The sequence below is a fragment of the Acomys minous genome (genome assembly GCF_964271855.1).
Source record: "Acomys minous genome assembly, chromosome: 1".
NCBI lineage: Eukaryota > Metazoa > Chordata > Mammalia > Rodentia > Muridae > Acomys > Acomys minous.
In genome coordinates, this window is record NC_140483.1 from 16423743 (window position 1) to 16446965 (window position 23223).

Below are 23223 nucleotides of genomic sequence, written 5' to 3' on the forward strand. Positions count from 1 at the left end.
ACAGAATAGAACCTGAGGGAAAATGGGGTGGTCATGGTAACATTCAAGGAATTTTCAAGACCTGGAATCATCTTGACTTAAGGGAAGAGAGGGGAAAGATGGAGCCAAGAACCACTGAGGCAGCTCCTGGGTGACTGAGGTCATAGAGAAGCAAGCTGGGGAAGAGCACTGTATTGTTTGTGAGAAAGCACTGGGCCTGTAGCCAGAGTGTTGGTTTCAAGGTTTAGATCTTTGGGTCCTTAGAACATACATGTGGATGAGGTAACAGCATGCATGGGACTCCTAGAAGAGGAAATAGCGTTGAGGCCAGAATCCTGAAGACAGTGTTGTTGAAGGGGAGTGAGTTACAAGGCAAGAGAAAGGAGAAAATCCAGAAAAGAGGTCTCTAGACCTAAGAAGGCTTTCAGCATAGAAGGATGACTAGGTCCTTCCCCTTGACAGCCGTTCTCAGTAGACAAGGCGATGGCTATTAGACTGTAGGAGGCTGTGAAATAGAGAGGAATTCAGAAGTGCTCCTTCCCTGGAGTACAGAACATTATTGGAAAACTCTAGTAGCGGGGAGGGAAAGATGATAGACAAAGGGAAGACGGGAAAGTGATATTATAGGACAAAGGACAAGGTAGGACCCAGTAAGGCTATGTTCTATGAGTGATGCACACATGGATAAAGGCAGATATACAGTACATCCAAGAATGTCTGCCAGAAGGTCAGAGAGATAGAAGATGAAGCATCACAGGAGAGCAGCTTTGGAGTCAGGGAGGTGTATGTTCAATTTTCTTAACCAATATATTTTATTAACAACTTAGTGACCCGACTAACCAAAACAATAGGAAACGAGGATTAATGGACACAATAACAAAACTGTAAGGATATCAGTTCCGAGGAACGATTCTCCTGGTACAATCTGCAGGATTTCTTCTGCTGGAACCTGGAGTAACCAGAACCCAGAACCTCAGCAGGAGCAGGAACCCCGAAGCCTTCCCTAGAGCTGTTTTCTCTAGGAGCGTCTCCAAGTGCAGCAATGAACAGCCAAAACCATCCCAAGTCTCCAAAAAGCCTCCCCTCCAGTTCTGGGCTCATTTATATATCTCCTCCCAGAGTCCGTTCACGGGATCTTTTCAGCTGGCAACAATCAAGTTCCCACATGAGGTGTTCAGTATTCTAGTGGATTAACCTCACCTGTTCTCTCACAAGACCGTTCCAATCCCACCCTTGGGATCCTACAAAACAGGTTTATCTCTCCTTCAGGGAGGGGACTTCTGGGATGTGAGAGGGGTCAAGGAGGGAAATATTGGTCAGTGGTCTGGTGGTGGGCAGGCCACACTGAAGACCTGGATCAGGAAGGAAGCCTGGAGCAGTGCACACAAACTCTGAACACCTTGAGGAGAGAGGTGGGAAGACAGCTGGTGCCCAACTTGCAGACAAGAATCCCCTTGCTCTTCATCCTCCGCTGTGACTGGGAGGTCTGGGAGAATCGGGGCTTGTACAGGAAGGGAAAGTAGGCTATCCAGATGAGACCTGATAGGCTGTGATCATATGGTGGGGGAGGAGGTCCCCTTCTGTCACAGGTCTAGCGGAAGGGAATAGGGTGAAAGAGGGAGGGAAGGGGGAATGGGAAGATACAAGTGAGGGAATAATAGTCAGGATGTAATCTGAATAAATTATGTAAATAAAAAAAGAAAAAACAAAAGGAGGAGAATGAAAGAGACCAAAATTTCCACGTTACCTGCCTGCATCACCTTCTCCAGCACAGCGTCTGTGATAATTGACTGTACTGGGTTGTTCTTTCCGGGTCCATGGTGTCCACCCACGTCTGCAGTGGTGCTAACCCACCACTGCCTGGTGGAGCTTGCATGACTGGGAGCCCTGGATGCTGGCCATATAGAGAGATATTAGTGTTTCTTGAGCATTAGAGTGCAGCTGTTTAGAAATATTTCTATTCCATATATGAGATGAATTATTTTGCTAGATTAAGAAATTTTTGAGTCAATTACACACGTTTGTAATCCCAACCCTCCGGGAGGATTATGTAGTAAAGTTGTCTGAAAATAAGAAAAAAAAAAAAAGACTATAGTTGTTTGAATGAGACTGACCTCAGAAGGCTCATAAATTTGAATACTTGAGGGATGGTGAGATGGCTCTGTGGTTAAGAGCGCCACTTACTTCTTAGACCAGGCTGGCCTCGAACTCACAGCAATTCACCTGCCTCTGCCTCCCAAGTGCTGGGATTAAAGTCGTGCGCCGCTGTCTCCAAAAAAAAAAAAGAGCACCACCTGCTCTTCCAGAGGTCTTGAGTTCAATTTCCGGCAACCACAACCATCTATAATGTGATCTGATGCCCTCTTCTGCAGATAAAACACTCATATTAAATAAATAAATAAATCTTTAAAACATTTTTTGAGTACTTGGTCCCCAGTTAGTGGAACTGTTTGGATAGGATTATGGGATATGGCTTTGTGTAACTGGGGGAAGGTATTGAGGTTTCAAAAGACTTTTGTCACTTCCGGTGCTCTTTCTGCATGGTTGTGGATCAAGCTCTGAGCTCTTGGCTGTTCCTTTGCTTTGCCTTCAGACTCTAACCCTCTGAAACCATAAACCAGATTATGTGCTTTCTCTTACAGGTTGCCTTGGTCAGGGTGTTTTATCACAGCAATTGAAAGGTAAGTAAAACAAAGACCAAAAGTAAACAGCCTAATTCGCTGTGGTTATGCAGGAATTAAGCTCAGATTTCTGTCTGGATTACAAGTACAAATTCAATGTTAACCAATAGCAAGTTTTTTGGTTTTGTTTTGCTTTAGAACCTTTGATATCACCAGGTGTAGTGGTACACATCTTTAATGCCTTTAATCCCAGCATTCGGGAGGCAGAGGCAGGCAGATCACTGTGAGTTCGAGGCCAGCCTGGTCTACAAAGCGAGTCCAGGACAGCCAAGGCTACACAGAGAAACCCTGCCTTGGAAAGAGAGAGAGGAAAAAGAAAAGGAATCTTTGATATGTTTAGCACATCCAATTTGTGTGAGCAGTTTTTATTTATTTATTTATTTACTTGGGGTTTTTATTTTTTGGTTTTTTAGACAGTTTCTTTGTGTGGCCCTGGCTGTCCTAGTACTCACTCTGTATGTAGATCAGGCTGGCCTCAAACTCAAATTCAACTGCTTCTGCTTCATGAGTGCTGGGATTAAAGGCATGCACCACCACAGCCAGCTAAATAATTTTATTTTTAAATATACATATTTTAACATATAATATGTAGTATCAGAATATATATGCATTAGTTGATCACTTAACTTGTTTAGGGAAGAATTATTCCAAATTATAAACTCTTGGTGTACTGTGTTTTATGAGGTTATCCTAAGTCCTTGTTTTCTTTATGCCCATGGGGTTTGAAACCCGTTTTATCAATTTTTAAGAATCTCATTAAATCAAGTGCAACACTTGGCTTCCACACATTAAAAATACAGAGGCGCTGGGTCAGAAATAGCCATGTAACTGTTAATTTAAACACTGTGATTCACAACGCAGTGGGGGATAGAGGTTACCAAGAGTGACTTTAGTAGCATATGACCAAATGAGAATTTACAAGGGACATCAGTGATGTCAATGTCAAGACACACAGACAACATCAACGTACAACTGTCAAACTAAAATACATATCATTAAAATAAAAAAGCATTTGTTTCTAGTTTTCTGAATTAAATTGGGTGTAGTAGCTCACAGGCCTTGTGAGCTACATAGAGAGTTCCAGGCCATCCATAGCTACATAGTGAGGGCTTGTCTCAAAATAATAATAATAATAATCAAATAGTTGAAGACGGAAAAATTATTTTTACCTGAAGAATTCCACTGAGTATAAGTTCTTCTTAGAACTATCAGGGAAGCTCCTCATAAAATTTCTATGCCATCTAGCATGCCCAATCTGTGGCTCACTAGCTAAGGAGACATTTGTAAACCACAACACTGTGTCTCAATACCAAAAGATTGGACACCTCTGTTATGGCACCCATAAAGTGACAGGGTGATAGAGACTCTTTATTGGCTAGATCAAGCTGGCCACATCCGGGGCTGAACAGTGACAAAGAATTGGTCCAGACACACTGTGCCCCCTGGAAAAAAATAGTTGAAATTCACCAATGAAGTTGATTTATTTAAAAAAAAAAAAAGACTAAAGCAAAAAGTAAAACTGACATTGAGTTGGTCTGTAGAAACATAGGGAATAGCCAGGTGGCTTAATACCACAAAAGGGCAAACAGACAATTTCAAAAATGCTGATTCTTCTGCATCAAACACTAGGAGAAAAACAGTACAGCCAAGGAGAGGGAAGGGTCCTGGAGTGAAGACACTAAATGCAGTGGCAGACGTCGTGTGGATCCTGATTGGAATAAAGCAACGGGAAGAACACACTGGGAAGACAGTGGCGGGCCCTGGAACAGTGTATGTCAAGGGATACTGAAGAATTCTCTGGGTTCTGACAGAGAAAGGGAAGGAGCTCCCTATGTGGGGAAGACGTCTCTCAGCTCTTACAGACAAAATGATGTAATGTCTAGAATTTGTTTCACAATAACCTGCAACGTGAGGCTGGAGGTGAAGAGAGAGTAGATGAAGGGCTGATGGAGGCATTCATGTCCTGTTACTTACTCTTTCTGAACTGAAGCTTAGCAAAAAGCCTTGTTCTCAGCACCGAAACTGGTGATCACTGCCCTATGAAAGTAATTCCATAGTAACTTAAGTGTGTTTGTACTCCACCCCCATGGCCTTCCACCTGCGACCCCACTGTAATATCAGGTAAACACCCATTGTCCAGAAAGGAAGCTCTGAGCCAACTGGGCACTGTCCAGTTGTTATGTTCAGTCTTCTAACTCTTCTGCTTTTTACTCTGCCCTCTCTCTGTCTCTCTCTCTGTCTCTCTCTCTCTCTCTGTCTCTCTCTCTCTCTCTCTCTCTCTCTGTGTCTCTCTCGCTCTCTCTCTCTCGCTCTCTCTCCCCCCCCTCTCTCTCTCCCTCTCTCTTCTCTCCCCCCCTCTCTCTCCCCCCCTCTCTCCCCCCCTCTCCCCCCCCTCTCTCTCCCTCTCTCTCCCCCCCTCTCCCTCCCCCCCTCTCTCCCTCTCTCTCTCTCCCCCCCCTCTCTCCCTCTCTCTCTCTCTCTCTCTCCCTCTCTCTCCACCTCTATCCACCCTCCCTCCACAGGCCCATGCTTCCACAATCTAGAGCAAGAATTTGTTTTCTTCTAGTTATCTTGTTTTAACTTAAAGCTTGAGTATCCCCTAGGAACTGCCAGCTGTTAAAAGCTCTGTTCCTAGCTGGGCACTGATGAGCGGTGATGGAACCTTGAAGAAGAGGAAGCCAGTACAAGGACTTTAGGGCCCTGCAGTCTTGCCTTTGAATAGGATTGTTGGACCAACCCAGCCTCTGCTTCTGTTTTCTGTCATGCTCAGCCACATGCTCCTGCTGTGACATGCTGATGCGCCACAGGTCCCAGGACAATGGCATCAGCTGGTCATGGGCTGGACCCTCCAGACCTGTGAGCCAAAGTCAACTGATTTGTCTCCACTGTTTATCACTGTAATGGGAGCTGAGTCTTGGCATCCACTCTTCTTCACCCTCATCTCCCCTCCTCAAAGGGTCTGTTCTGGTACCAGGCAATTCTAACCAAGCCCAGCAGATCCAGACTCCTCACTTTTCCCTTTCTCCTTACTACAGAGCATTTACCATCCTCCCTGTAGCACAACTCAGTGACTTAAAGCCAATAAGCCTTGCCCTCTGAATGCTTACCTGCTACTTCCCTTATGTGGAGACCAACCTAATTGGTCAGCCATGGGTTATGTGGGCTTTACCTTTCCTACTTCCAGTGTAGCTTTTTCTTGGAACTGCGACATTTCCTCCTGGAGTGGGGAGGGAAGCCCCAAGAACAGGAAGTCAAAAGTCTCACCAACTGGAAAAAGCTAAAACTTGTAGAATTCATAAGGCTGCCTCCCCAGTGTTATACAAGCTGTAAACTCCCCTGGCTGGGACCCCTGTAGGGAGTCTGGCAAGAGTACTTACCCAGACTTGTGTGGTAGGCTGTTCAGTGAGGCCTTTGAGCCTTCCATTCTCCTGTAACCCCAACAAGTTCACCAAATCAGACTTGGGCAGACTCATCACTTTTATCTGTCATCAGTGTCCTAGTTGTATTTGCTCAGGTCTTTCCAGAAAAGGCCTCACCACACTACTTTTTTTTTTTTAAGTTCATACCTGGCTTACTTCATAGTTTTGGGGTTTTGTTGTTTGACCAACAAGTGGGGATTTAAAGCAAAATTATAAACCCTCCTGCCACTGGGGTTGAGTCACTGATTACACTGCTTAGTGCAAGATTATAAAGCAATCCTGCACCTACAAAAAGTCAGCCCTAAATTAGATCAAGCCCTGAGGCAGCTGCCAACTTACTGTTGGGCAGAACAGAGGAATATGTGCAACTGCATATGCCATGTACATGCCCCAGACTGAGGGAAAGTGGACAGGACAAATGTCTTGGAGTCTTCAAAAAATTTCCAAAAGAGAAAGGGGAGTTGGAAATAAAAACTATGCATCAAAAGAGGCTTAAAGAACGTTAGTCAAACATAATAGTGTCTCTTTATGTGTGTATTTGTATTTTCTACATTAATGGGAAAATAATTACTTCAACACTAGCTGTGTATCTGATAACATTAAACAATTTTTAAGACTGATCACAGTATTGTGATCACTATGGCTTGCCTGTGAAACGTTCCCCACAGGTTCACGTGTATGAACACTTGGCTCCCTGCTGATGGCATTGTTTAGGAGGTTGTGAAGCCTTCGGGAAAGGCATCTTGCTGAAGGAGTAGATTGCTGGACAATGGGGCTTATGGGTTAGATACAGCCCCATTCCCACCTCAGTCTGTCTGCTTCCTGATCCACTGAGATACAAGCAACTACTTCACATTCTTGCTGCCACAGAACTGCTTATATTCATGCCTTCCCAGCTATGACGGACTGTGTCACCTCAATGAGCCAGAATCAATGCTCACCTCCTTTAAATTACCTCTTGTCAGGTGCACTGTCACTGAGAAAAGTAACTGATTATAGTGGTTGTGGTAATTTTTAAAGATTTACTATATTTTAAATGTACTGGGCTTTTAAATATACCTATTGAAAACATTATGGGCAAAATCAAATAATATCTTCTATTTGTTTCAAAATAATGAAGGGGTGATATTACTGAAATGGAGACAGGGCTGGCCTTGAGTTAATGGCCATTGGAAAAGTGATGTTATGTGGGGGCCCACTGCACTGTCATCTACCAACTTGGCATAATACAACATTTCACCAAATCCTATACACTGTAGCATCAAAGGGAAGAGCTCCTCTGACAGGATAACTTGTAGTTATTTTTAGTGTTTTAGTCTTACTTCTGTTAGGAAGAAGGAGTAATTCTCCTCTCCTTTGCTTCTCTTCACTGCTCATTTTTGAGGGTAAACTTATTCTGAATCCTGAAGAACTGGGGCATCATGGGCAAACATGAAAGAGTGAACAGTTTTCAGCAATCTTCATTCCTACAAAAAAAAAAAAGCTGAGCTATGTCTGAGGAGAGAAGATGAGGCTCCTGGGCTGGAGCACGCAAAATCTTGGAAGGAGACATGTGCTTTCATCTCAGAGGGCCTGTCACTCTACCCCAGGACCCGAAAGGAAAGCCCAGAGCAGAGGCTGGCTGCCAGCCAAGGGGTTGGGAGGGGAAGCCTTCTCATCTGTGCTCTCACCATAGCTTAAGAACCATAACTGAGATGGTTCAGCTGTTAAGAGCACTGCTTGCTCTTCCGAAGGTCCTGAGTTCAATTCCTAGCAACCACATGGTGGCTCACAACCATCTATAATGCGATCTAATGCCCTCTTTTGGCCCGCAGAAGTACACACAGAGTACTGTATACATAATAATAAATCTTTTTTAAAAACATAACTGCAATGCTTTCTCATCCAGGCGAGCCCAGTTGTCAAGAGCAGGTGATCTCCCTCACTTGGGTGGGCCTGGGGATAGGACAAAGTAAGGCCCAGGGAGTGGGACACAGCGGGGCCCAGTGTTACCTTGTCAATGTGCTCACTGTGTATCTCTTGTACTGAGCTCTCCTTTTCTGTCTGTAACTTTAAGCTACCTCCAAGGTCTTCTTAGATCATCCTTGCTATAAGGTGTCATCTGCACACTGACCTTTCCCCAGCCTGGATATTCAGTTAGCTTCTCCACGTTAACTCACCCAAACCATCCTCTTGATTTTTCTCCCAAAACTTCAGTTGCTCTGCCAAATACTGCAGTCATCCTTCATCTCCCTTTTCTTGCTAAGGTCCAACCCATCAGGAAATCCTTTCCATTCTACCTTCCAAATCCTACCACTTTTCATCACACCCACTAATATCTGAGAGACCATCTTGCTTGTGCTGGCTGGAGAGCTGGCTCAGGACTATCCAGAGGCTTCCTCACATGAAGTGCATACAAAGTTCTTTCCTGGCTACCTGACCCTTCATGTACTGGCCTCTGCCTTCCTCTCCATCTTAACCTCTTATTTCTCTCTCTACTTGGATACCACAGCCAGGGTGGCCTCTGTGATGTTCCTCTGGGCTCCCGATGCCATCGCCACAGGAAATGCTAGGATTTCTAATATCATTCTAGCTAGAACAATACCTTTTCACTCTCTAACCATTCATCTTGTTTTATTTTTTTCCATGTAGTTTGTCATTATATGACATTGATTTACATATAATCTGACTCCTGACCTGAATTTAAGTTCCATAAAGGCAAGGACTTACCAAAACAGTTCTTAACACAAAGTACTATTACGTCTTGAATGAATGGCTGGATGGGTGGGTGGAGTGAAAAATGACACAAATGCCTTTCATTTGTGTAAGTTCAAGTTCATAAAGTTTAGGAAAACAACCTCCTTCATTCCCAGAAATGCCATACCTGTATCCAACCTCATATAATTGAAAAATGACTACAAAATATAGAAAATGTTTCATTTGCTTAGCAGATTAGTATTGGGCAACCTGTGATGACTGCTATTTCTTACTGAGTCCCATGCAAAGATATGTATCACTTAGAGTGACCTTCCAAGGCAGATGTGATTCTGACATTTTGTCATTGGCAACAAATACCAATGGATCATGAGACTTTTACCAGGACATATAACCTGTATCTGGAACAGATGGGACTCCAAGGCCGATCCATTCTTTACCCTAAGATATAAAGACATAAAACTTTTTTATCCTTAGCCTGAAGCCATCTCATTATGGAACAGTCCCTTCCTACCCAGAATTGGTAGCAGTATTGCCCACATGAGCACAGGAAACACTTGTGGTTTATTTGTCACCTCCCCTGTGGAGCCCTTTGTGCCACAGGCAAAGTTGGCTGCTGGCTGCTCCAACCCCAAAGCCCTTTGTTAATGTTGCTGAACAACTAACTACTATTGCTTGTCTATTTGTCCTACTGCCTCTCCCTAAATCTCTCAAGGACTTGTCTGTCCCTGGAGCCTAACATAGCATCTGCCATGTTGTGGGAAGTCAGTGACTGATCAATGAGTGAGCAAGCACTCCATGAGGAGACTTTCCACCCTGTGAGCTGCTGATGGAGCAGATGGCCAGCTGGCCCCTTGCTCCACTCAGCCTTCTGGGACCCTTCTTCGCTTCAGATCTGCATGCACGGGTCTGTGCTGCCCATTTCCTTACACTAGTCTGTGGAACACTTCTGTGCCACAGGGGCTCATTTGCACTAACTACCTCTTTCTGGTAGCAACTGTTCTGTAAGAAAATGTCTCTCTTGAATTCAGATTCTGCCTTGTAGGGTCCTATTTCCCAGTGATCAGAGAGGTCCTTGTCTGAGGAAAAAGGGAGGTTGAAGTTTGGTGCCTCCTGGAGCAATCTAATTAGATGTTTCGGTACAATGTCATGAATCTTTTAAAAAGCTCCAGTAATGACAGGATTCAACTTTAAGGGGGTGGGGACTAGTTATGGTATGCACATCTATAATTCCAGATCTCAGAAGGCTGAGGCAGGAGAACCATAAATTCCAGGCTAGCCTGGGCTACACGGGGAGGCCCTGTCTCAAAAAAAAAAAAAGATACATTTTAGGTGAGTATGTTAGCATAGACTGCTCAGTGTACTGATTTCTATAATAACATTACATAATAACATAGAGGCTTGAGTCTGCAGTAAACAGATGTGTTTATTATTTCTCTTCCCCACAAAGACCAATTTCCTACCAGAATCTTTCCTCGGTGGTTGGTGGCAATATCTTCAGGTGAGCTCCATCATCGGTGACAGATGCTGAGAAGCAAGGCTGTCCTCGGCTGCACAGCAGCTCCACTTAGACGATGACTGTGACACTCTTGCTCCCTGTGGCTTTGCCCTCCTGCCTGCCCCCCCCCCAGTCCACTGCAGGTGCAAGCTGGGAGCTCTGTGAACAGTCCTTTCTCTGCTCGTGTGTCTTCCATCAGGTCTGTCTTTGCTTCTGCAAGACCACCTTGCTGTCTACATGTCTGTCAAGAATGCTGATAGGTCCACAGCAATACTCTAAAGAAGTTATAGAGACATATATTCTTTTGGAAGAACGTTTCAGAGGAAATGAGGCCAAGTGCTAATATTGTAGTTATTTTTAGAGTATTTTACACTTGACAGTTTCTCCCGAAGACCCATTCCTCTGGAGAGTCAAAGTAGTGACATGTGCCAACCTGTAGGAGGACATGAGAAAGACACTGGACTGTTTTCATTTATATACCTTGTGTGTCAGAATCAGGTCTCACTGACATTTTCACTGGGTCTATGGGTCAGAGATGCACATTCAGGGAAGGCAAGCAGATGTTCTGGAGTTAGATGCGGTCAACAGGCCTGTTCTTTTTTTTTTCATGTTCTCTGGTGTTTTGCCTGTATGTATATCTGTGTAAGGGTGTTGGATCACCTGAATTGGAGTTAGGGACAGTTGTGAGCTACCATGTGGGACTGGGAATTGAACCTGGGTCCTCTGGTAGAGAAGCCAGTGCTCGGAGCAGCTGAGCCGTGCCCCCAGCCCTGCCTGCTCATTCTTTACCTGCAACTGCTGTGTAACTACTAAGTCTGGGGTCTAGATAACTGCAGACTCGACAGATATTGTCTAGTTATAATAAAAAGAACCTGCATAAATTTGTAATTGGCTGAGCCAGGCATGGTGGCACACACCTTTAATCCTAGCATTCAGGAAGCAGAGGCACTCAGATCTCTGTGACTTCGAGGCCAGCCTGGTCTACAAAGAGAGTTTAAGACAGCTAACACTACACAGAAATATCTTGTTTTGAAAAGCCAGAAAAAAAACGTAATTGGCTTACAATTCTCACAAAGTAATCTTGAATGGAAGGTAAAACTGATACTGAGCACAAGAGAGCTTCAAGAAAGTATGGTGTGCACTGGGAGTGCAGGATGGGGTACAGTTAAAGCTAATAGATCAATTCCTATGAGCTCTTTGCAGCTACAACACAAGGTTAAGCAACAATAGTATAATCAGATTTGACCAGTAATAAAAGAAATTTAAGAGTCTTGGATCAAGAAGGCAATCAGAAACAGATTTGCCTTGACACCCATTAACGAGTTTGCCTAAGTGAGCATCAGGCCCTGAGAGGGTCACCAGAGCTAAAATGCAGCTATGACAATTAGCAAGACATTTAAATCCTAAGCATTAAAAACAAACAAACAAACAACAAAACAACTTTAAAGCTACATGACAGTGACATATTCTTTAATTTTTTATTTTTTATTTCTATTCAGATTACATATCAATTGTTATCCCATCACTTGTATGGGATCTCCCTCCCTCCCTCCATCTTTCACCCTATTCCCCTCCCCTAGGTCTGTGACAGAAGGGTACCTCTTCCCCCACCATATGGTCACAGCCTATCAAGTCTCATCTTGGTAGCCTGCTTATCCTTTCTCTGAGTGTCACTGGGCTTCCCCACCAAGGGGAAGTGGTCAAATATGGGGCACCAGAGTTCTCCACAGCTGTGTGGAGAGCAGAGACTGACTCTGACATGACATGATATTTAACCCATACTTAAGTTCCACAAGAGCAATAAATCTTTTCACAGTCTCTTACTGGTTGTAAACCTAACGAACAGTGTGACAGAGTTAACATTTGAACCAGATAATCATATAATCTCCCAGTTTTGTGCTCTTTTTTTCTCTTGAGTTTGGAGGGTCTCATGCATTCCAGGCTGGACTAGAACTCACTACATAGCCAAAGATGTCCACAAACTTCTGATCTTCCAGTTCCCCGCAACCCCAAGTACTGGGATTGAAAGCAAGTTCCGCCAAGCCTGGTTCATGCAGTGCTGGGGATGGAAGCCAGGACTTAACACACTAGGTAAACACTGACTGAGCTACACCGCCAGCCCCACCCCGGCCCCAAATGCATGTCTTTTCTCACTAGATCAGCTAAGTGACTCATGCTGCTATAAATGTTTTATGATTGATAGAAATGCAGAAATGGAGGAAAGGAGGGAGGAAAGGAGGGAAAAAAGAAGGAGAGGGTGAGCCTCCTAAGCCCTCCTACTTTCAAGTCCTTAACATAATCATAGCAGCTGATCATTCATAGCACAGTGACAGCAAACCTCTTGGTATCTCTCCATCAGCACCACCCTCATCCCACAGATGAATTTTCTTTCAACTCGCTACTTTCCCACACTCTGCTTGTCCATACCCAGGCGGCAAGTCTCCATCCCCACCCCACCCCCTTCCTGCCTGCCTATCTGGTTTTCTATAAATAACTGCCTCCATCCATTACAGCTTTTAAAGAATTCTCGCTTTATGATATCCATCATCACACTAGACCCATAGAGTAATTCTTTCCACTTCCCATGTGAAGATGCAGACGCTCAGCAATACCAGTGTCTGTGCACGCTCTGCAAGGGCAAAGGCCAATCCCAAATCCCATCTCTGCAACATGTAATGCTTAGGGCAGAGGTTCTTGCATTTAAGTCCCTGAGCCTCTTCCCCAGTGTCCATTACAAATAAAGATTTGGGGGCTACACCTCCAGAGATTGTTCCAAGGATCTATGTGATCATCCTTGGCTACATAGTTACTAACAAACACCCATTCCCCAGGGGGGCTTCTGAAGCACCTGACTGGTAGCACCACTTTTAGAAATGCTAGAGACAGCCTGAGTCTAGAACAGGTCTAAGTGTACATGACCAGGAGGCTGTTTATTTACACTTTGGCATAATGATGATGAGGTGAGACTTATGTGGAAGAGTTAGAAAAAGAAAGGAAAGGAGAAAGACTTAAAGAGAATGATCCAAACATATTCCAGTCCGCAGGAAAACAGGCCTGTCCTTGACACACTCACAATTAGCCTGCCTGCCATTTCAGTCCTTTTCTCTCTTAGGCACTGGACAAGCGCACTGGTACCTGCAAAGGAGAAGTCCCAGACTGGGCTCTTTCACTCCAGGGCAGGATGCACAGCAAGTCAGGTGCCTAGCCCTAAATGAGCCACAAGCAAAGTGGGATCAGAGTGGGATCCCCAGACATGTAGGCCCTGAGTCATGCATATCCCCCAGCCTAGAGTTGTGAGAATACAGCTAGCCTACCACAGACTGTCAGCCACATGGGATAGCGAGTGTATCCAGAAGAAGCCAGAGGACACATAAGTCCTAGGAAAAGCAAACTTTCTGTAGAGCCCCATTCTCTTCTGGGGGAAATAATAACACTGTGGTTCAATTTAGAGGTTGGGGAGTGGGTGAGTTAAGAGGTCAAATGCCCACCCAAAGTGTAAAGGAAGTATTCAGTGTGGGTATAGCTCAAAGGTAGAAGTCTTGCCATCTTGAACCAGGCCTTGCATCTGACGCTGGCACAGTGACAACAGTGCTCCCTCGGCAAACATGGAGTACTTGTTTTTTTGTTTTTTGTTTTTGTTTTTGTGTGTGTGGTTTTTTGGTTTTGGGGGGGTTTGTTTGTTTGTTTGTTTTTGTTTTGCTTTTTGTCTTGTTTTGTTTTTCCTTTTTGGTTTTTAGAGACAGGGTTTCTCTGTGTAGCATTAGCTGTCCTGGACTCGCTTTGTAGACCAGACTGGCCTCAAACGCACAGCGATCCACCTGCCTCTGCCTCCTGAGTGCTAGGATCAAAGGCATTCACCACCATGCCCGATGTGAGTATTTGTTTATTCTGTAACTGAAGACTAAAGTGCAACTTCCTTTGATGTCTGTGTTGCATTCTTTAGTGACCTTTAAAAAAAATGATGCTAAAAATATAAATTACAGCTCCAAAAGGCAACCAAAGACTACCAACCAGCAAGGGTGCCCTTGAGACAAGGAATGGAGAGCAATACCAATCAGAATGCTTAAAACTCTGGGTGGGGCCAGGGATCCAACGTTAAGGCATCTTCTTTCTATCTTCTGTGTTACGAGCTTTTCCTTGAGTGAAAGAATGAGGTGCCTCTTGGCTATAAAGCAATGGGAAGCACTCACCCTACTTACCTGACAGAGCCCGGGTTACATACTCAGAGCCATCTTGGGTGCTGCAGATATCTCCACACCTTGTGCATTTGTGACTGCATGTCATGCCAACCTGCACCATGATTTGCCCCTGGGGAGACTTCCACTTTGACAAGTATTTCTCATGTCTGTCATGTGTCACCTTTACAAAGCCTGGCTAAGAAAAGTCTTGGGGTTACCACACCCTCCTCAAGTCCCCTGCCCTTACCTAAATGCTTGAGGCTCATTTCATCTGCAGGTGGGGATCCCAATATGCATGGTAAGTGGTGTGTCAATTTTACGTTGGGAAAACCTTAAGTGTTCTAGAAAAGTTTGTCTTATGAAACTGTTGAAGGAAGGGGTACTTTACATCACAACCATTGCTGCTTTCATAGAACTTTCCAGAACTGATTCATATGTGCTGGTATACATGGTCATATTGTAAGGGCATGCATGTACATGTGTATACATGGATAGGCCAACCTCAGATGTCCCTCGGGAGTCATTTACTTTTGAGACAATGTCTCTTATTGGACTGGTGAATCCCAGGGATCTTCCTGCATCTGCCTCCACACTGCCAAGATAAGAAGTGCACAGCTTCTGGTGTGGGCTCTGGGGGTTGAATCCAGGTCCTCATGCTTGTTCATCAAGCACTTTTACCCACTGAGCCATGTGCCCAGCCCCCAAGAGTGATTTCATTACCAGTTTCATAAGTTCTTGAAAGGGGTGACCACATATGAATCATACAATGAAGGCAATCTAAGAGTTAAAAGGAGAAATGTTGATGATTATACTAGAACAGCAGGCGCAGGCTGGGTCCACCCAGGGCAAATGGAGACATATAGCATTCTATTTATGAAAGATGTGAAGAAAAGACAGAGTCCCTAATGACATGAAACATGAAAAATGACTTGTTATGGTGAAGATTGGTCATCACAGCATAACTTATAAAGGCAGATTAATACAGTCCTTATAGCTGTGTAAATTCTTTGTCAATCCCTCAGAATAATGGTAACTACTTCATTGGGTCATCAAGAGGGTTAAATGAGCAGGTATAAGTAAAGCACTTAGAACAGTGCCTGGCACATAACAAGAGGCATGTATGTGTTGTATATTATTACTATTTAATAATAACATAAAGAAATGCTCTAGCCGGGCGTGGTAGTGCACACCTTTAATCCCAGCACTTGGAAGGCAGATCTAGATCTCTGTGAGTTCGAGGCCAGCCTGGTCTACAAAGTAAGTCCAGAGAAACCCTGTCTCGAAAACCAAAAAAGAAGGAGGAGGAGGAGGAAGAAAGGAAGGAAGGAAGGAAGGAAGGAAGGAAGGAAGGAAGGAAGAAGAAATGCTATATAGCAATACAGTAAAGACATACTGTAAGCACAGAATATTGTTCCCAGGAATGACAGGCCATCTGACCACACAGAGCAGCTGTTTGCCTTTTGAAGTCTTATGATCCTTCATGCAAGCCTCGTCCTAGCTGGATTTCCCTCCCACCTTAGCCTATAAACCATCACTGTCACCAACCTTCTGTCCATCCATTTCACCCATCTTAACTGATTACAGCACTATACATATTGTGCTCCTGGACCTGGGTTACTGGATAAAAATCCTCCAGGGTTTTCTGAAAGTTCTTTTGTAGAGTGTTCCCCAGCTCTCTCATTTCCCACAAGACACTTCAGACTTGTATTGTCTCTAGCTATATGACAATCTATCTTCCTTCTCATTCATAGACAGTACAACCAGGTGCAGAGGTCAGGCCTGGAGTGCTAGCACTAGGGAGGCAGAAGCAGAAGGGTCACAGGCTATAAGCACAGCAAGACTCTATCTTAAAAACAACAAACGATAGTAGAGCTGGAGGCGCCAAGCAGGGGCTACATACATTAGTTCATGTCCACAAGAAGCTAAAGACCTTTGTAGCCCTGACCCCACCCTTTTGATGGCCTCTGTAGCTCTACCATGCCTCAACCCTTAAAATACAAGCACACAGCACACTTGCGTAGTCTACATCCTCCAAGCTCCCTCCTTCCACCTTCTCTCTCCTCTCTTCCCTGCCCAGGAGCCTGTCTCCTTCTCACATCTGCTTATCTCAGAAGCCAGTCTGCCCCAGAGAGGTTCTCGGCGAATGTGTTGGTGCTGAAACTAAGCGTGTTTCTCCATGACCACTTACTTCACGTGTCCACCGCATCTGGCTTGGCTCCTGCCTCCTTCAGAGCCTCACGTGCCATGGCTTCTCTCCTCTCAGGCTTCCCGTGCTCTCTGCCAGCTCCTCCTCTGCACTCCTGGAAACTCAATACCTCCCCCAGTTCTGTCCTTGGTCATCTTTTATTTTCTTTCCAGGACACTGTGTGCTGACAGCTTCAAAGCCCACATCTCTAGCAAACGTGCCCTTGGTTATCGAACTGATTTTCCTATGGTCAAGCTCTCCAAGCCGGAGATCACCACAGTCAATCTCATTAGCCTGAGCCTTGGGTGTCTTACCTGAATGGCTGCTACCACTCTTTGCCAAGTGTTTAAGCCAGAAACGTAGGCTTTGTGCTCGGCTTTGCCCAGTCTCTCCTCCTGCCCACCAAGCACGCTACCGGCTGGTCTCCTCACCACTAGTCTTGACCCTTCAAATTATTTCTCAGGCTATTTACAACTCCAACACTTTTCTTTGTGATTTTCAGAATAAAGTTCATGTTCAAACACTGAAACTGTAACCTCAATTAGCCTGTTATCTCTTTGGATGCAGTTCCTGTCTCCCACTCCAATCTTCGCGTCTCTCATTGGGTCCCAAATATCTATACACCAGACTCTCAATTCCCCAAGTCCTGTGTCTCGTGACCTCTAGGGTTTTGATCTGTCCTCTCACTGACATGCTCTGTGCTCTGAAGTAAACTACTCAAAAAATAATTATTTTCAAAACTTAAGAACTATTAAGTTTGTAAGTAATGTGTTACCTGCTTGAGTCTGGCCATCAGAAAGCACCCTCACACCCACCCAGGCTGAGTCAGCTGCTTCTTTTGTGCAAGATTCAGCACCCTGAATGTGTGGTTGCTGACTGACTTGCAAGACTCCCTCACTAGCTGTGACCCTGACTAACTCAAGGCTTGCCCATCTCTGCTTTCCAGGCTCCAGCATGTTATCTAGTTATACTCAGCAAATGCTTTCCCCACTGAGCCCCTCCCCAGCCTGGACAGGAACTCCTGTGAGGGGCCAGCCTGAAGGCCCCTCCCGACTCTCTGCTCCTGCTTGCTCCACCATGTGCTTCTGTCTGGCTAGCTGCTCCTTGGTGGGATGATGCAAGGGTGGCCCTCACTCAGCCTGCACAGTGCTGCCTGGACCCTGACCCCCCCTTAACTGTGAGCTAAATGAACCCCTTTCTTATGGCAGCAGTCCATTTCAGGTACTACATTCTGGCAACAACAAGCTAAGTACACTCAGGACAACATTCCCGAGACAGGTATTCTGAATAGGTGAGAATTCTAAAGAGTGAAGAAGGAACTGCCATTATCAGTTTCCATTCAGTCCTCTTTCTCTGGATTCAATTATCTCACCTCCTTTAGCTATTCCATAAATGGCAACATGCTGGATGAGCAAATTTCAATTTTACGCAAAGTTATTAGACTCTCAAATGAGATTTGTAATTGGCATTCATAAGAAATCAATTATTAATAGTTACTCCAGCTGCTCTCCCTCCATGCGCTGCGTGCTGCAGTGTTTACTACTACTCTAAAAGGCAGCCTTCACCAGTGTCACTCATGTCCAGTCCGTGGCCATTCTGACCCACAAGAGCATTCTATGCCAAATCTTAAAAGTGTTGTGATCAATCTTCATTTTCTGTTTAATTAATTTCAAGGTATCATTGGCCTAGTTGTAAAAAATAAGCAATAATACATTTAATATTAAAATATTGTACAATTCCTTTTAAATTATCAGCTTTTCCTTCCATACATCTGATCATACTAAATAAATTTATGTTTTAAATTGATCACTCTTGAAAACAAAATATCTTAAAACAACTATGTCATGAGGCACTAAACATAGAAATTATAAGATAAAAATGTGAAATTAATTAGGACAGGCAATTTTTCAAAGTATCCTTTGAATTAGAAATTGAGTCTTCACAGTGTCTTAAAAGAAAAAAATAGAAATTGAGTCTCTGGAGCATTTAATTTTCATCTACCACCATCATTGATATGTAGTCCCTGTAATTAATGGCATTTGATTCGGGATCAATTGCAGCAGACAACATTTCTTCCATTTCCTCTTGAGAAAAAGGCTCACCTGGAAAGACAAGAAGGGAAACCATCATTTACTGTCAGGAGGGTTTTCCTCTCTTTCCACTAGGCAGCTTCATTGCCATGGAGTCCGCAGACCCCAGTTGTGTCCAGTTTTTTCTTCACTGGAGCTGTAGAGCCAACACCTGAGAATCCAGGCCAAAGGGCGTGCTGCTATACACCCTGCAAGGCTGCAGATGATTGCCCTCCAGTCCCTAGAGGATACATCACTTCAGTCGGAACAGCAGGAGTATATAGCACACCATGAACAAAGGTGTTTATTCATTTAAATTAACATGATTGACATTGCAAAAGTACGTGCTCAAAGCTGAAGTCTTATTAAGTGAATGTAATTATTATGATTATTAAAACTATGGTGATGTGACTAAATGCTAGCTGTTGCTGAAGAGAGACCAGACACTTAGCCACCACATCAGGTCTGCTTCACTCACACTGGTTTAACCACTCGTGCTAACCGCCCCCCCCTTGTTTCAGTCTGGGTGGTGTTGATGTCAGATGGAACTGGAAGCTGGAGAAAGAATCTGGGAGGCTTGTTGTACTCAGGGAACCTCTGAGAGCCATCTCTGAAAGTGGCTTCAGGAGGCAGGCCTCAAACTCCAGAACTAAAGAGCTGCAGACTATTTAAAACAGAACTACGCCAATGCTAAGGGAAAAGAGGGCATCCAGGCCGTCACCCTAGATCATTATGGGGAAGTCTTATGCAAACTAAGGCCTGAGAAGGGCTACCCACCTTATGACCTAAGACACTCCTCCCTGTCCACATTCCTTCCTTACTGGATTCAGCTACCAGCACAGAACTCGTGTAAGCAGGGACCCTGTAGCTTTTGTTTTTAATTTCTGCTTTGCTTTACTGCTGTGTTTTGAGACCCAGTCCTGCTATGGTCAGGAGTCTGACTTCAAGCTCACACTCTTATCTCAGCCTTCTGAGAGCTAGGTTCATAAATATGCAACTTGTTAATTCCTAAGAAAGAACTCCTGAAATGCTGAAGTGACAAACTCTGGATTTTTGTTACCTGACTATTGACACTAAGTCCACTGCCAGGTGAACTTTGATGTAAGTCTCATAAGGACATCAACAGTGGATGCCAGGTGTAGTTGTGCACACTGCAATCCCAGCACCCAGGCCGAAGAAGATAGTGAGCTTACAGCTAGACTTAGCTTTGTCTTAAGCAAGCAAACAAACAAAAGCTACCAAGGTCTCAGAAATAAATTAGGGACAGAATAGTTATCTACCACGTGCAAGGTCCAGGGATCCCCAGCATAAAAGGGAGGAGGGAAGGAAGGAGGGAATACCTAGCAGCCAGCACCTCCTGAATACTGAGGTTAGACCAGCACTGACCTAAGTGTTTCACATATATTAACTAAGTTAATCTGCTAAGCACCTCACAAGAGGGAAGAACTACGGTCTCCATTTATAGACCAGACAGTGCAGCCTGCCCTGCAAGTGAGTGGGGATGAGTCTGAATGCCAGAAGGCCAGCTTACCAGCCTTAGCCAAAGCACTCCACAGCACTGCTTACACTAAGCCTTGCGCACAGTAGTCACTCTGCTGCATGGGCAAGGAAAGAGCTATGCAGTGATTAAGATAGCAAAAAAACTGCTTACCACTGGACAGCACAAGCCTGGAGGATGGTCTCCACTTTTAAGTGATGGGTCTTATTCTAGCTTTCCTGGCTCAGGCAGGCTGCTCAACCTCTCTTCCCAGTCTACAGTACAGGGAATGTAACACTCTCTACCATGGGCTTGGTATGAGGATTAAAAATATTATTCAAATAGCACTTCCATGAGCACCTGACACATGGCAACAAGTATTTGTTTTAAAAGACTTGAGCTTTTCTCTGCTATTAAATGCCATCTGATACAATATATATCCTGGACTAACATGGCTTCTATCTTGTGGGTACTTGATTCAGTGAGGTTTATGGTGTTTATCTTACAATCTCCTGGGCATTTTGAATGTAAATTCTCAAACTTATAGATGTGTTGGCTGCTCTGCAGATGCTATGAAGGGATTGTGGAAGTAACTTGATAGTCCCAAAGCTTGAATATATTTTAAAACAATTTAGAATTTTGGGAATAAAAACATTATTTCTTAGCTAGGCCAGCCTGGTGGCTCACACCCTTAATGCCAGCATTCAGAAGGCAGAGGCAGGGCTGGAGAGATGGTTCAGAGGTTAAGATCACTGGCTGCTCTTCCTAAAAGTCCTGAGTTCAATTCCCAGCAACCACATGGTGGCTCATAACCATCTATAATGAGATCTGGAGCCCTCTTCTGGTGTGTGGGCATACATGCAGGCAGAACACTGTATACATCATAAATAAATCTCTTTTTTTAAGTGCTTTAAAAAAGGAGGAGGAGGAGGAAGAGGAGGAGGCAGAGGCTGGTGGATCTTGGAGTTCGAGGCCAGCCTGGTCTACAGCATGACTTCCAAAACAAAAAGTAATACACAGAGAAACCCTGTCTCTTAAAAAAAAAAATCATTTTACTAAGCCAGGAAGCTGCGACTACACTTAGAAGAGCATGTTACATTCAATATAATGATACACTCAGATAACATTGTGCATTTTATATGCACCTATCAAATATACTGGCTCATACAACATGGGAAAAATTAAATAATGCTCAGTAAATAACTGAAACCATTTATTTTCTTCTCTGGAAAGAAAATGCCACAGACTCCATCTATCAGGATATCCAATGGTTGCCCTAGAAGTACAAGAACTCTGTACATAGACTGCAGTGGTTTGAACAGGATTGGTCCCATGCACTCATGTATCTGAATGTTTGGTCATAGTAGGTGGCACTATTAGGAGGTGTGGCCTTGTAGGCGAAAGTGGGTCACTGAGGGCTGGCTTTGAAGTCTCAGATGCTCAAGTCTGGCCAGTGTGTCTCATTCTCTTCCTTCTGCCTGTGGATCCAGATACAGAATTCTCAACTCCTTCTCTAGCACCACATCTGCCTGCATGCTGCCATTTTTCCTGCCATGATGCCAATGGACTAAACCTCTGACTGTAAGCCAGGCCCAGTCAAATGTTTTCCTTTACAAGAGTTGCCATCATCATGGTGTCTCTTCACAGCAATAGGAACCCCAGCTAAGACACTCACCTTCCTGGAAATTCTCATGAAGCACCTTCCTGTGGACCACACAGCCTCGTCCCTACACATAGCGCAGCTAGTGCCTGACTTCACTGTTTCAATCAGTAGCATTACTGTCATAATGTCATCCCTGTCTGGGGCAAATCTTGGTGTTACTTTACACACAAATCTGCCATGTTTGTCCCCTGCCTTCAGTTGGCCACCATGGCCCAGGGTCCTATAATGAGTCCTACTGCACCAATTCCTTCTCTCTAGTCCCTGTGCCAGGCCACGCCCATATTAAGGGACCTTGGGAATGCTGAAGGAGCCTCCCAGCTCATCCCTCTGGCTGAATCTTTCTTACTCACCTACGCACCGACCAGCACCAGAAACACTTTCCCACAGCAATGGCACACGGATGGTTCAGTCCAGCTCTCTTCCCTACTGCCCAGGGATGACCCAAGCTCAAGAGCAGGCCTCTACAACCCAGCCCCAATAAATCCACCTCCATTCCTTTCTTAGTGTTACCCAACAAGACCCTCAGGGTTGGCTGGGTGCACTTTCTCCCCCGTGCCTGGCTACCTCCCTTCCAGATTTTGTTCCTACTGCTCTATCCATCTGCCTTGAACCAGCCCTTCATCTGTCTTCACTCAACTACTCGTTCGTTCATGCATAGCTCGTCTGTTACACTTCACATGTTGACACCTGTGATCTGTGACAGTGCTATAACATGTAAGACCTTATGATGCCTGCCCTCAATGGCTCACCCTATCTTCTAAAGCAAAGAGTGGTGGCTCCCGTCTGTAATCCCACCTAGGAGGCTGAGGCAGGAGAATTGTCTTGAGTGTACTGCCAGCCTGGGATGCACAATAAATACCAGATTCACCTGGGTTATAAAATGCAACTCTGTCTCAAAACTAACGCAAGCAAATAAGTCTACCTTCTCAAGGAAGCTATTTTCTCTGCCCGCCTTCCCAGGCTGTTTCCCAGGCTAGTTTCAGCCTGCATTGATCTTCTGATAGTTATTTTTCTAATGTCTCATATGGATCTATTTCACAAGTTAGCTTTGATTCCCAATAAGACTGTAATATGCTCAAGAAAAGGATCAGGTTCTGGCATCATTACCACCCACTGTGCTGTAACAATACTAAACATACAACTGGCACACAGAAGGAGGTGCTGAACTCTCTTTGGCCCAATATAATTTACAGTTTACTTCCTTTCATCCTTAGGATTTGAAAGTCCTAACACTCTCATTAAAGTTAACGTTTAGATGAGTGTGACACAGCAGGGAATCCTGGACGGCAACTGTGACTTTCTCATTATTCTTTCTCACACTTCCCATGTCCTAACGTCTGAGCCAAACGGCCACACTGGATGCACAGAGAGCTTCCAGTC

General features: G+C 44.5%; 1 protein-coding gene across 3 annotated transcripts in view; it reads right to left on the reverse strand.

The window, feature by feature from the left end:
• Positions 1 to 18323: 18323 nt before the first annotated feature.
• Positions 18324 to 23223, reverse strand: part of DRC8 (dynein regulatory complex subunit 8) — a 74885-nt gene continuing 69985 nt past the window's right edge. For all 3 annotated transcript variants that reach the window (XM_084793191.1, XM_084793190.1, XM_084793189.1), the window contains one exon: positions 18324 to 18736. In XM_084793191.1, the coding sequence (XP_084649317.1) occupies positions 18621 to 18736 (116 nt within the window). In that variant the 3' untranslated portion in view covers positions 18324 to 18620. The remainder of the gene's footprint in view (positions 18737 to 23223) is intronic.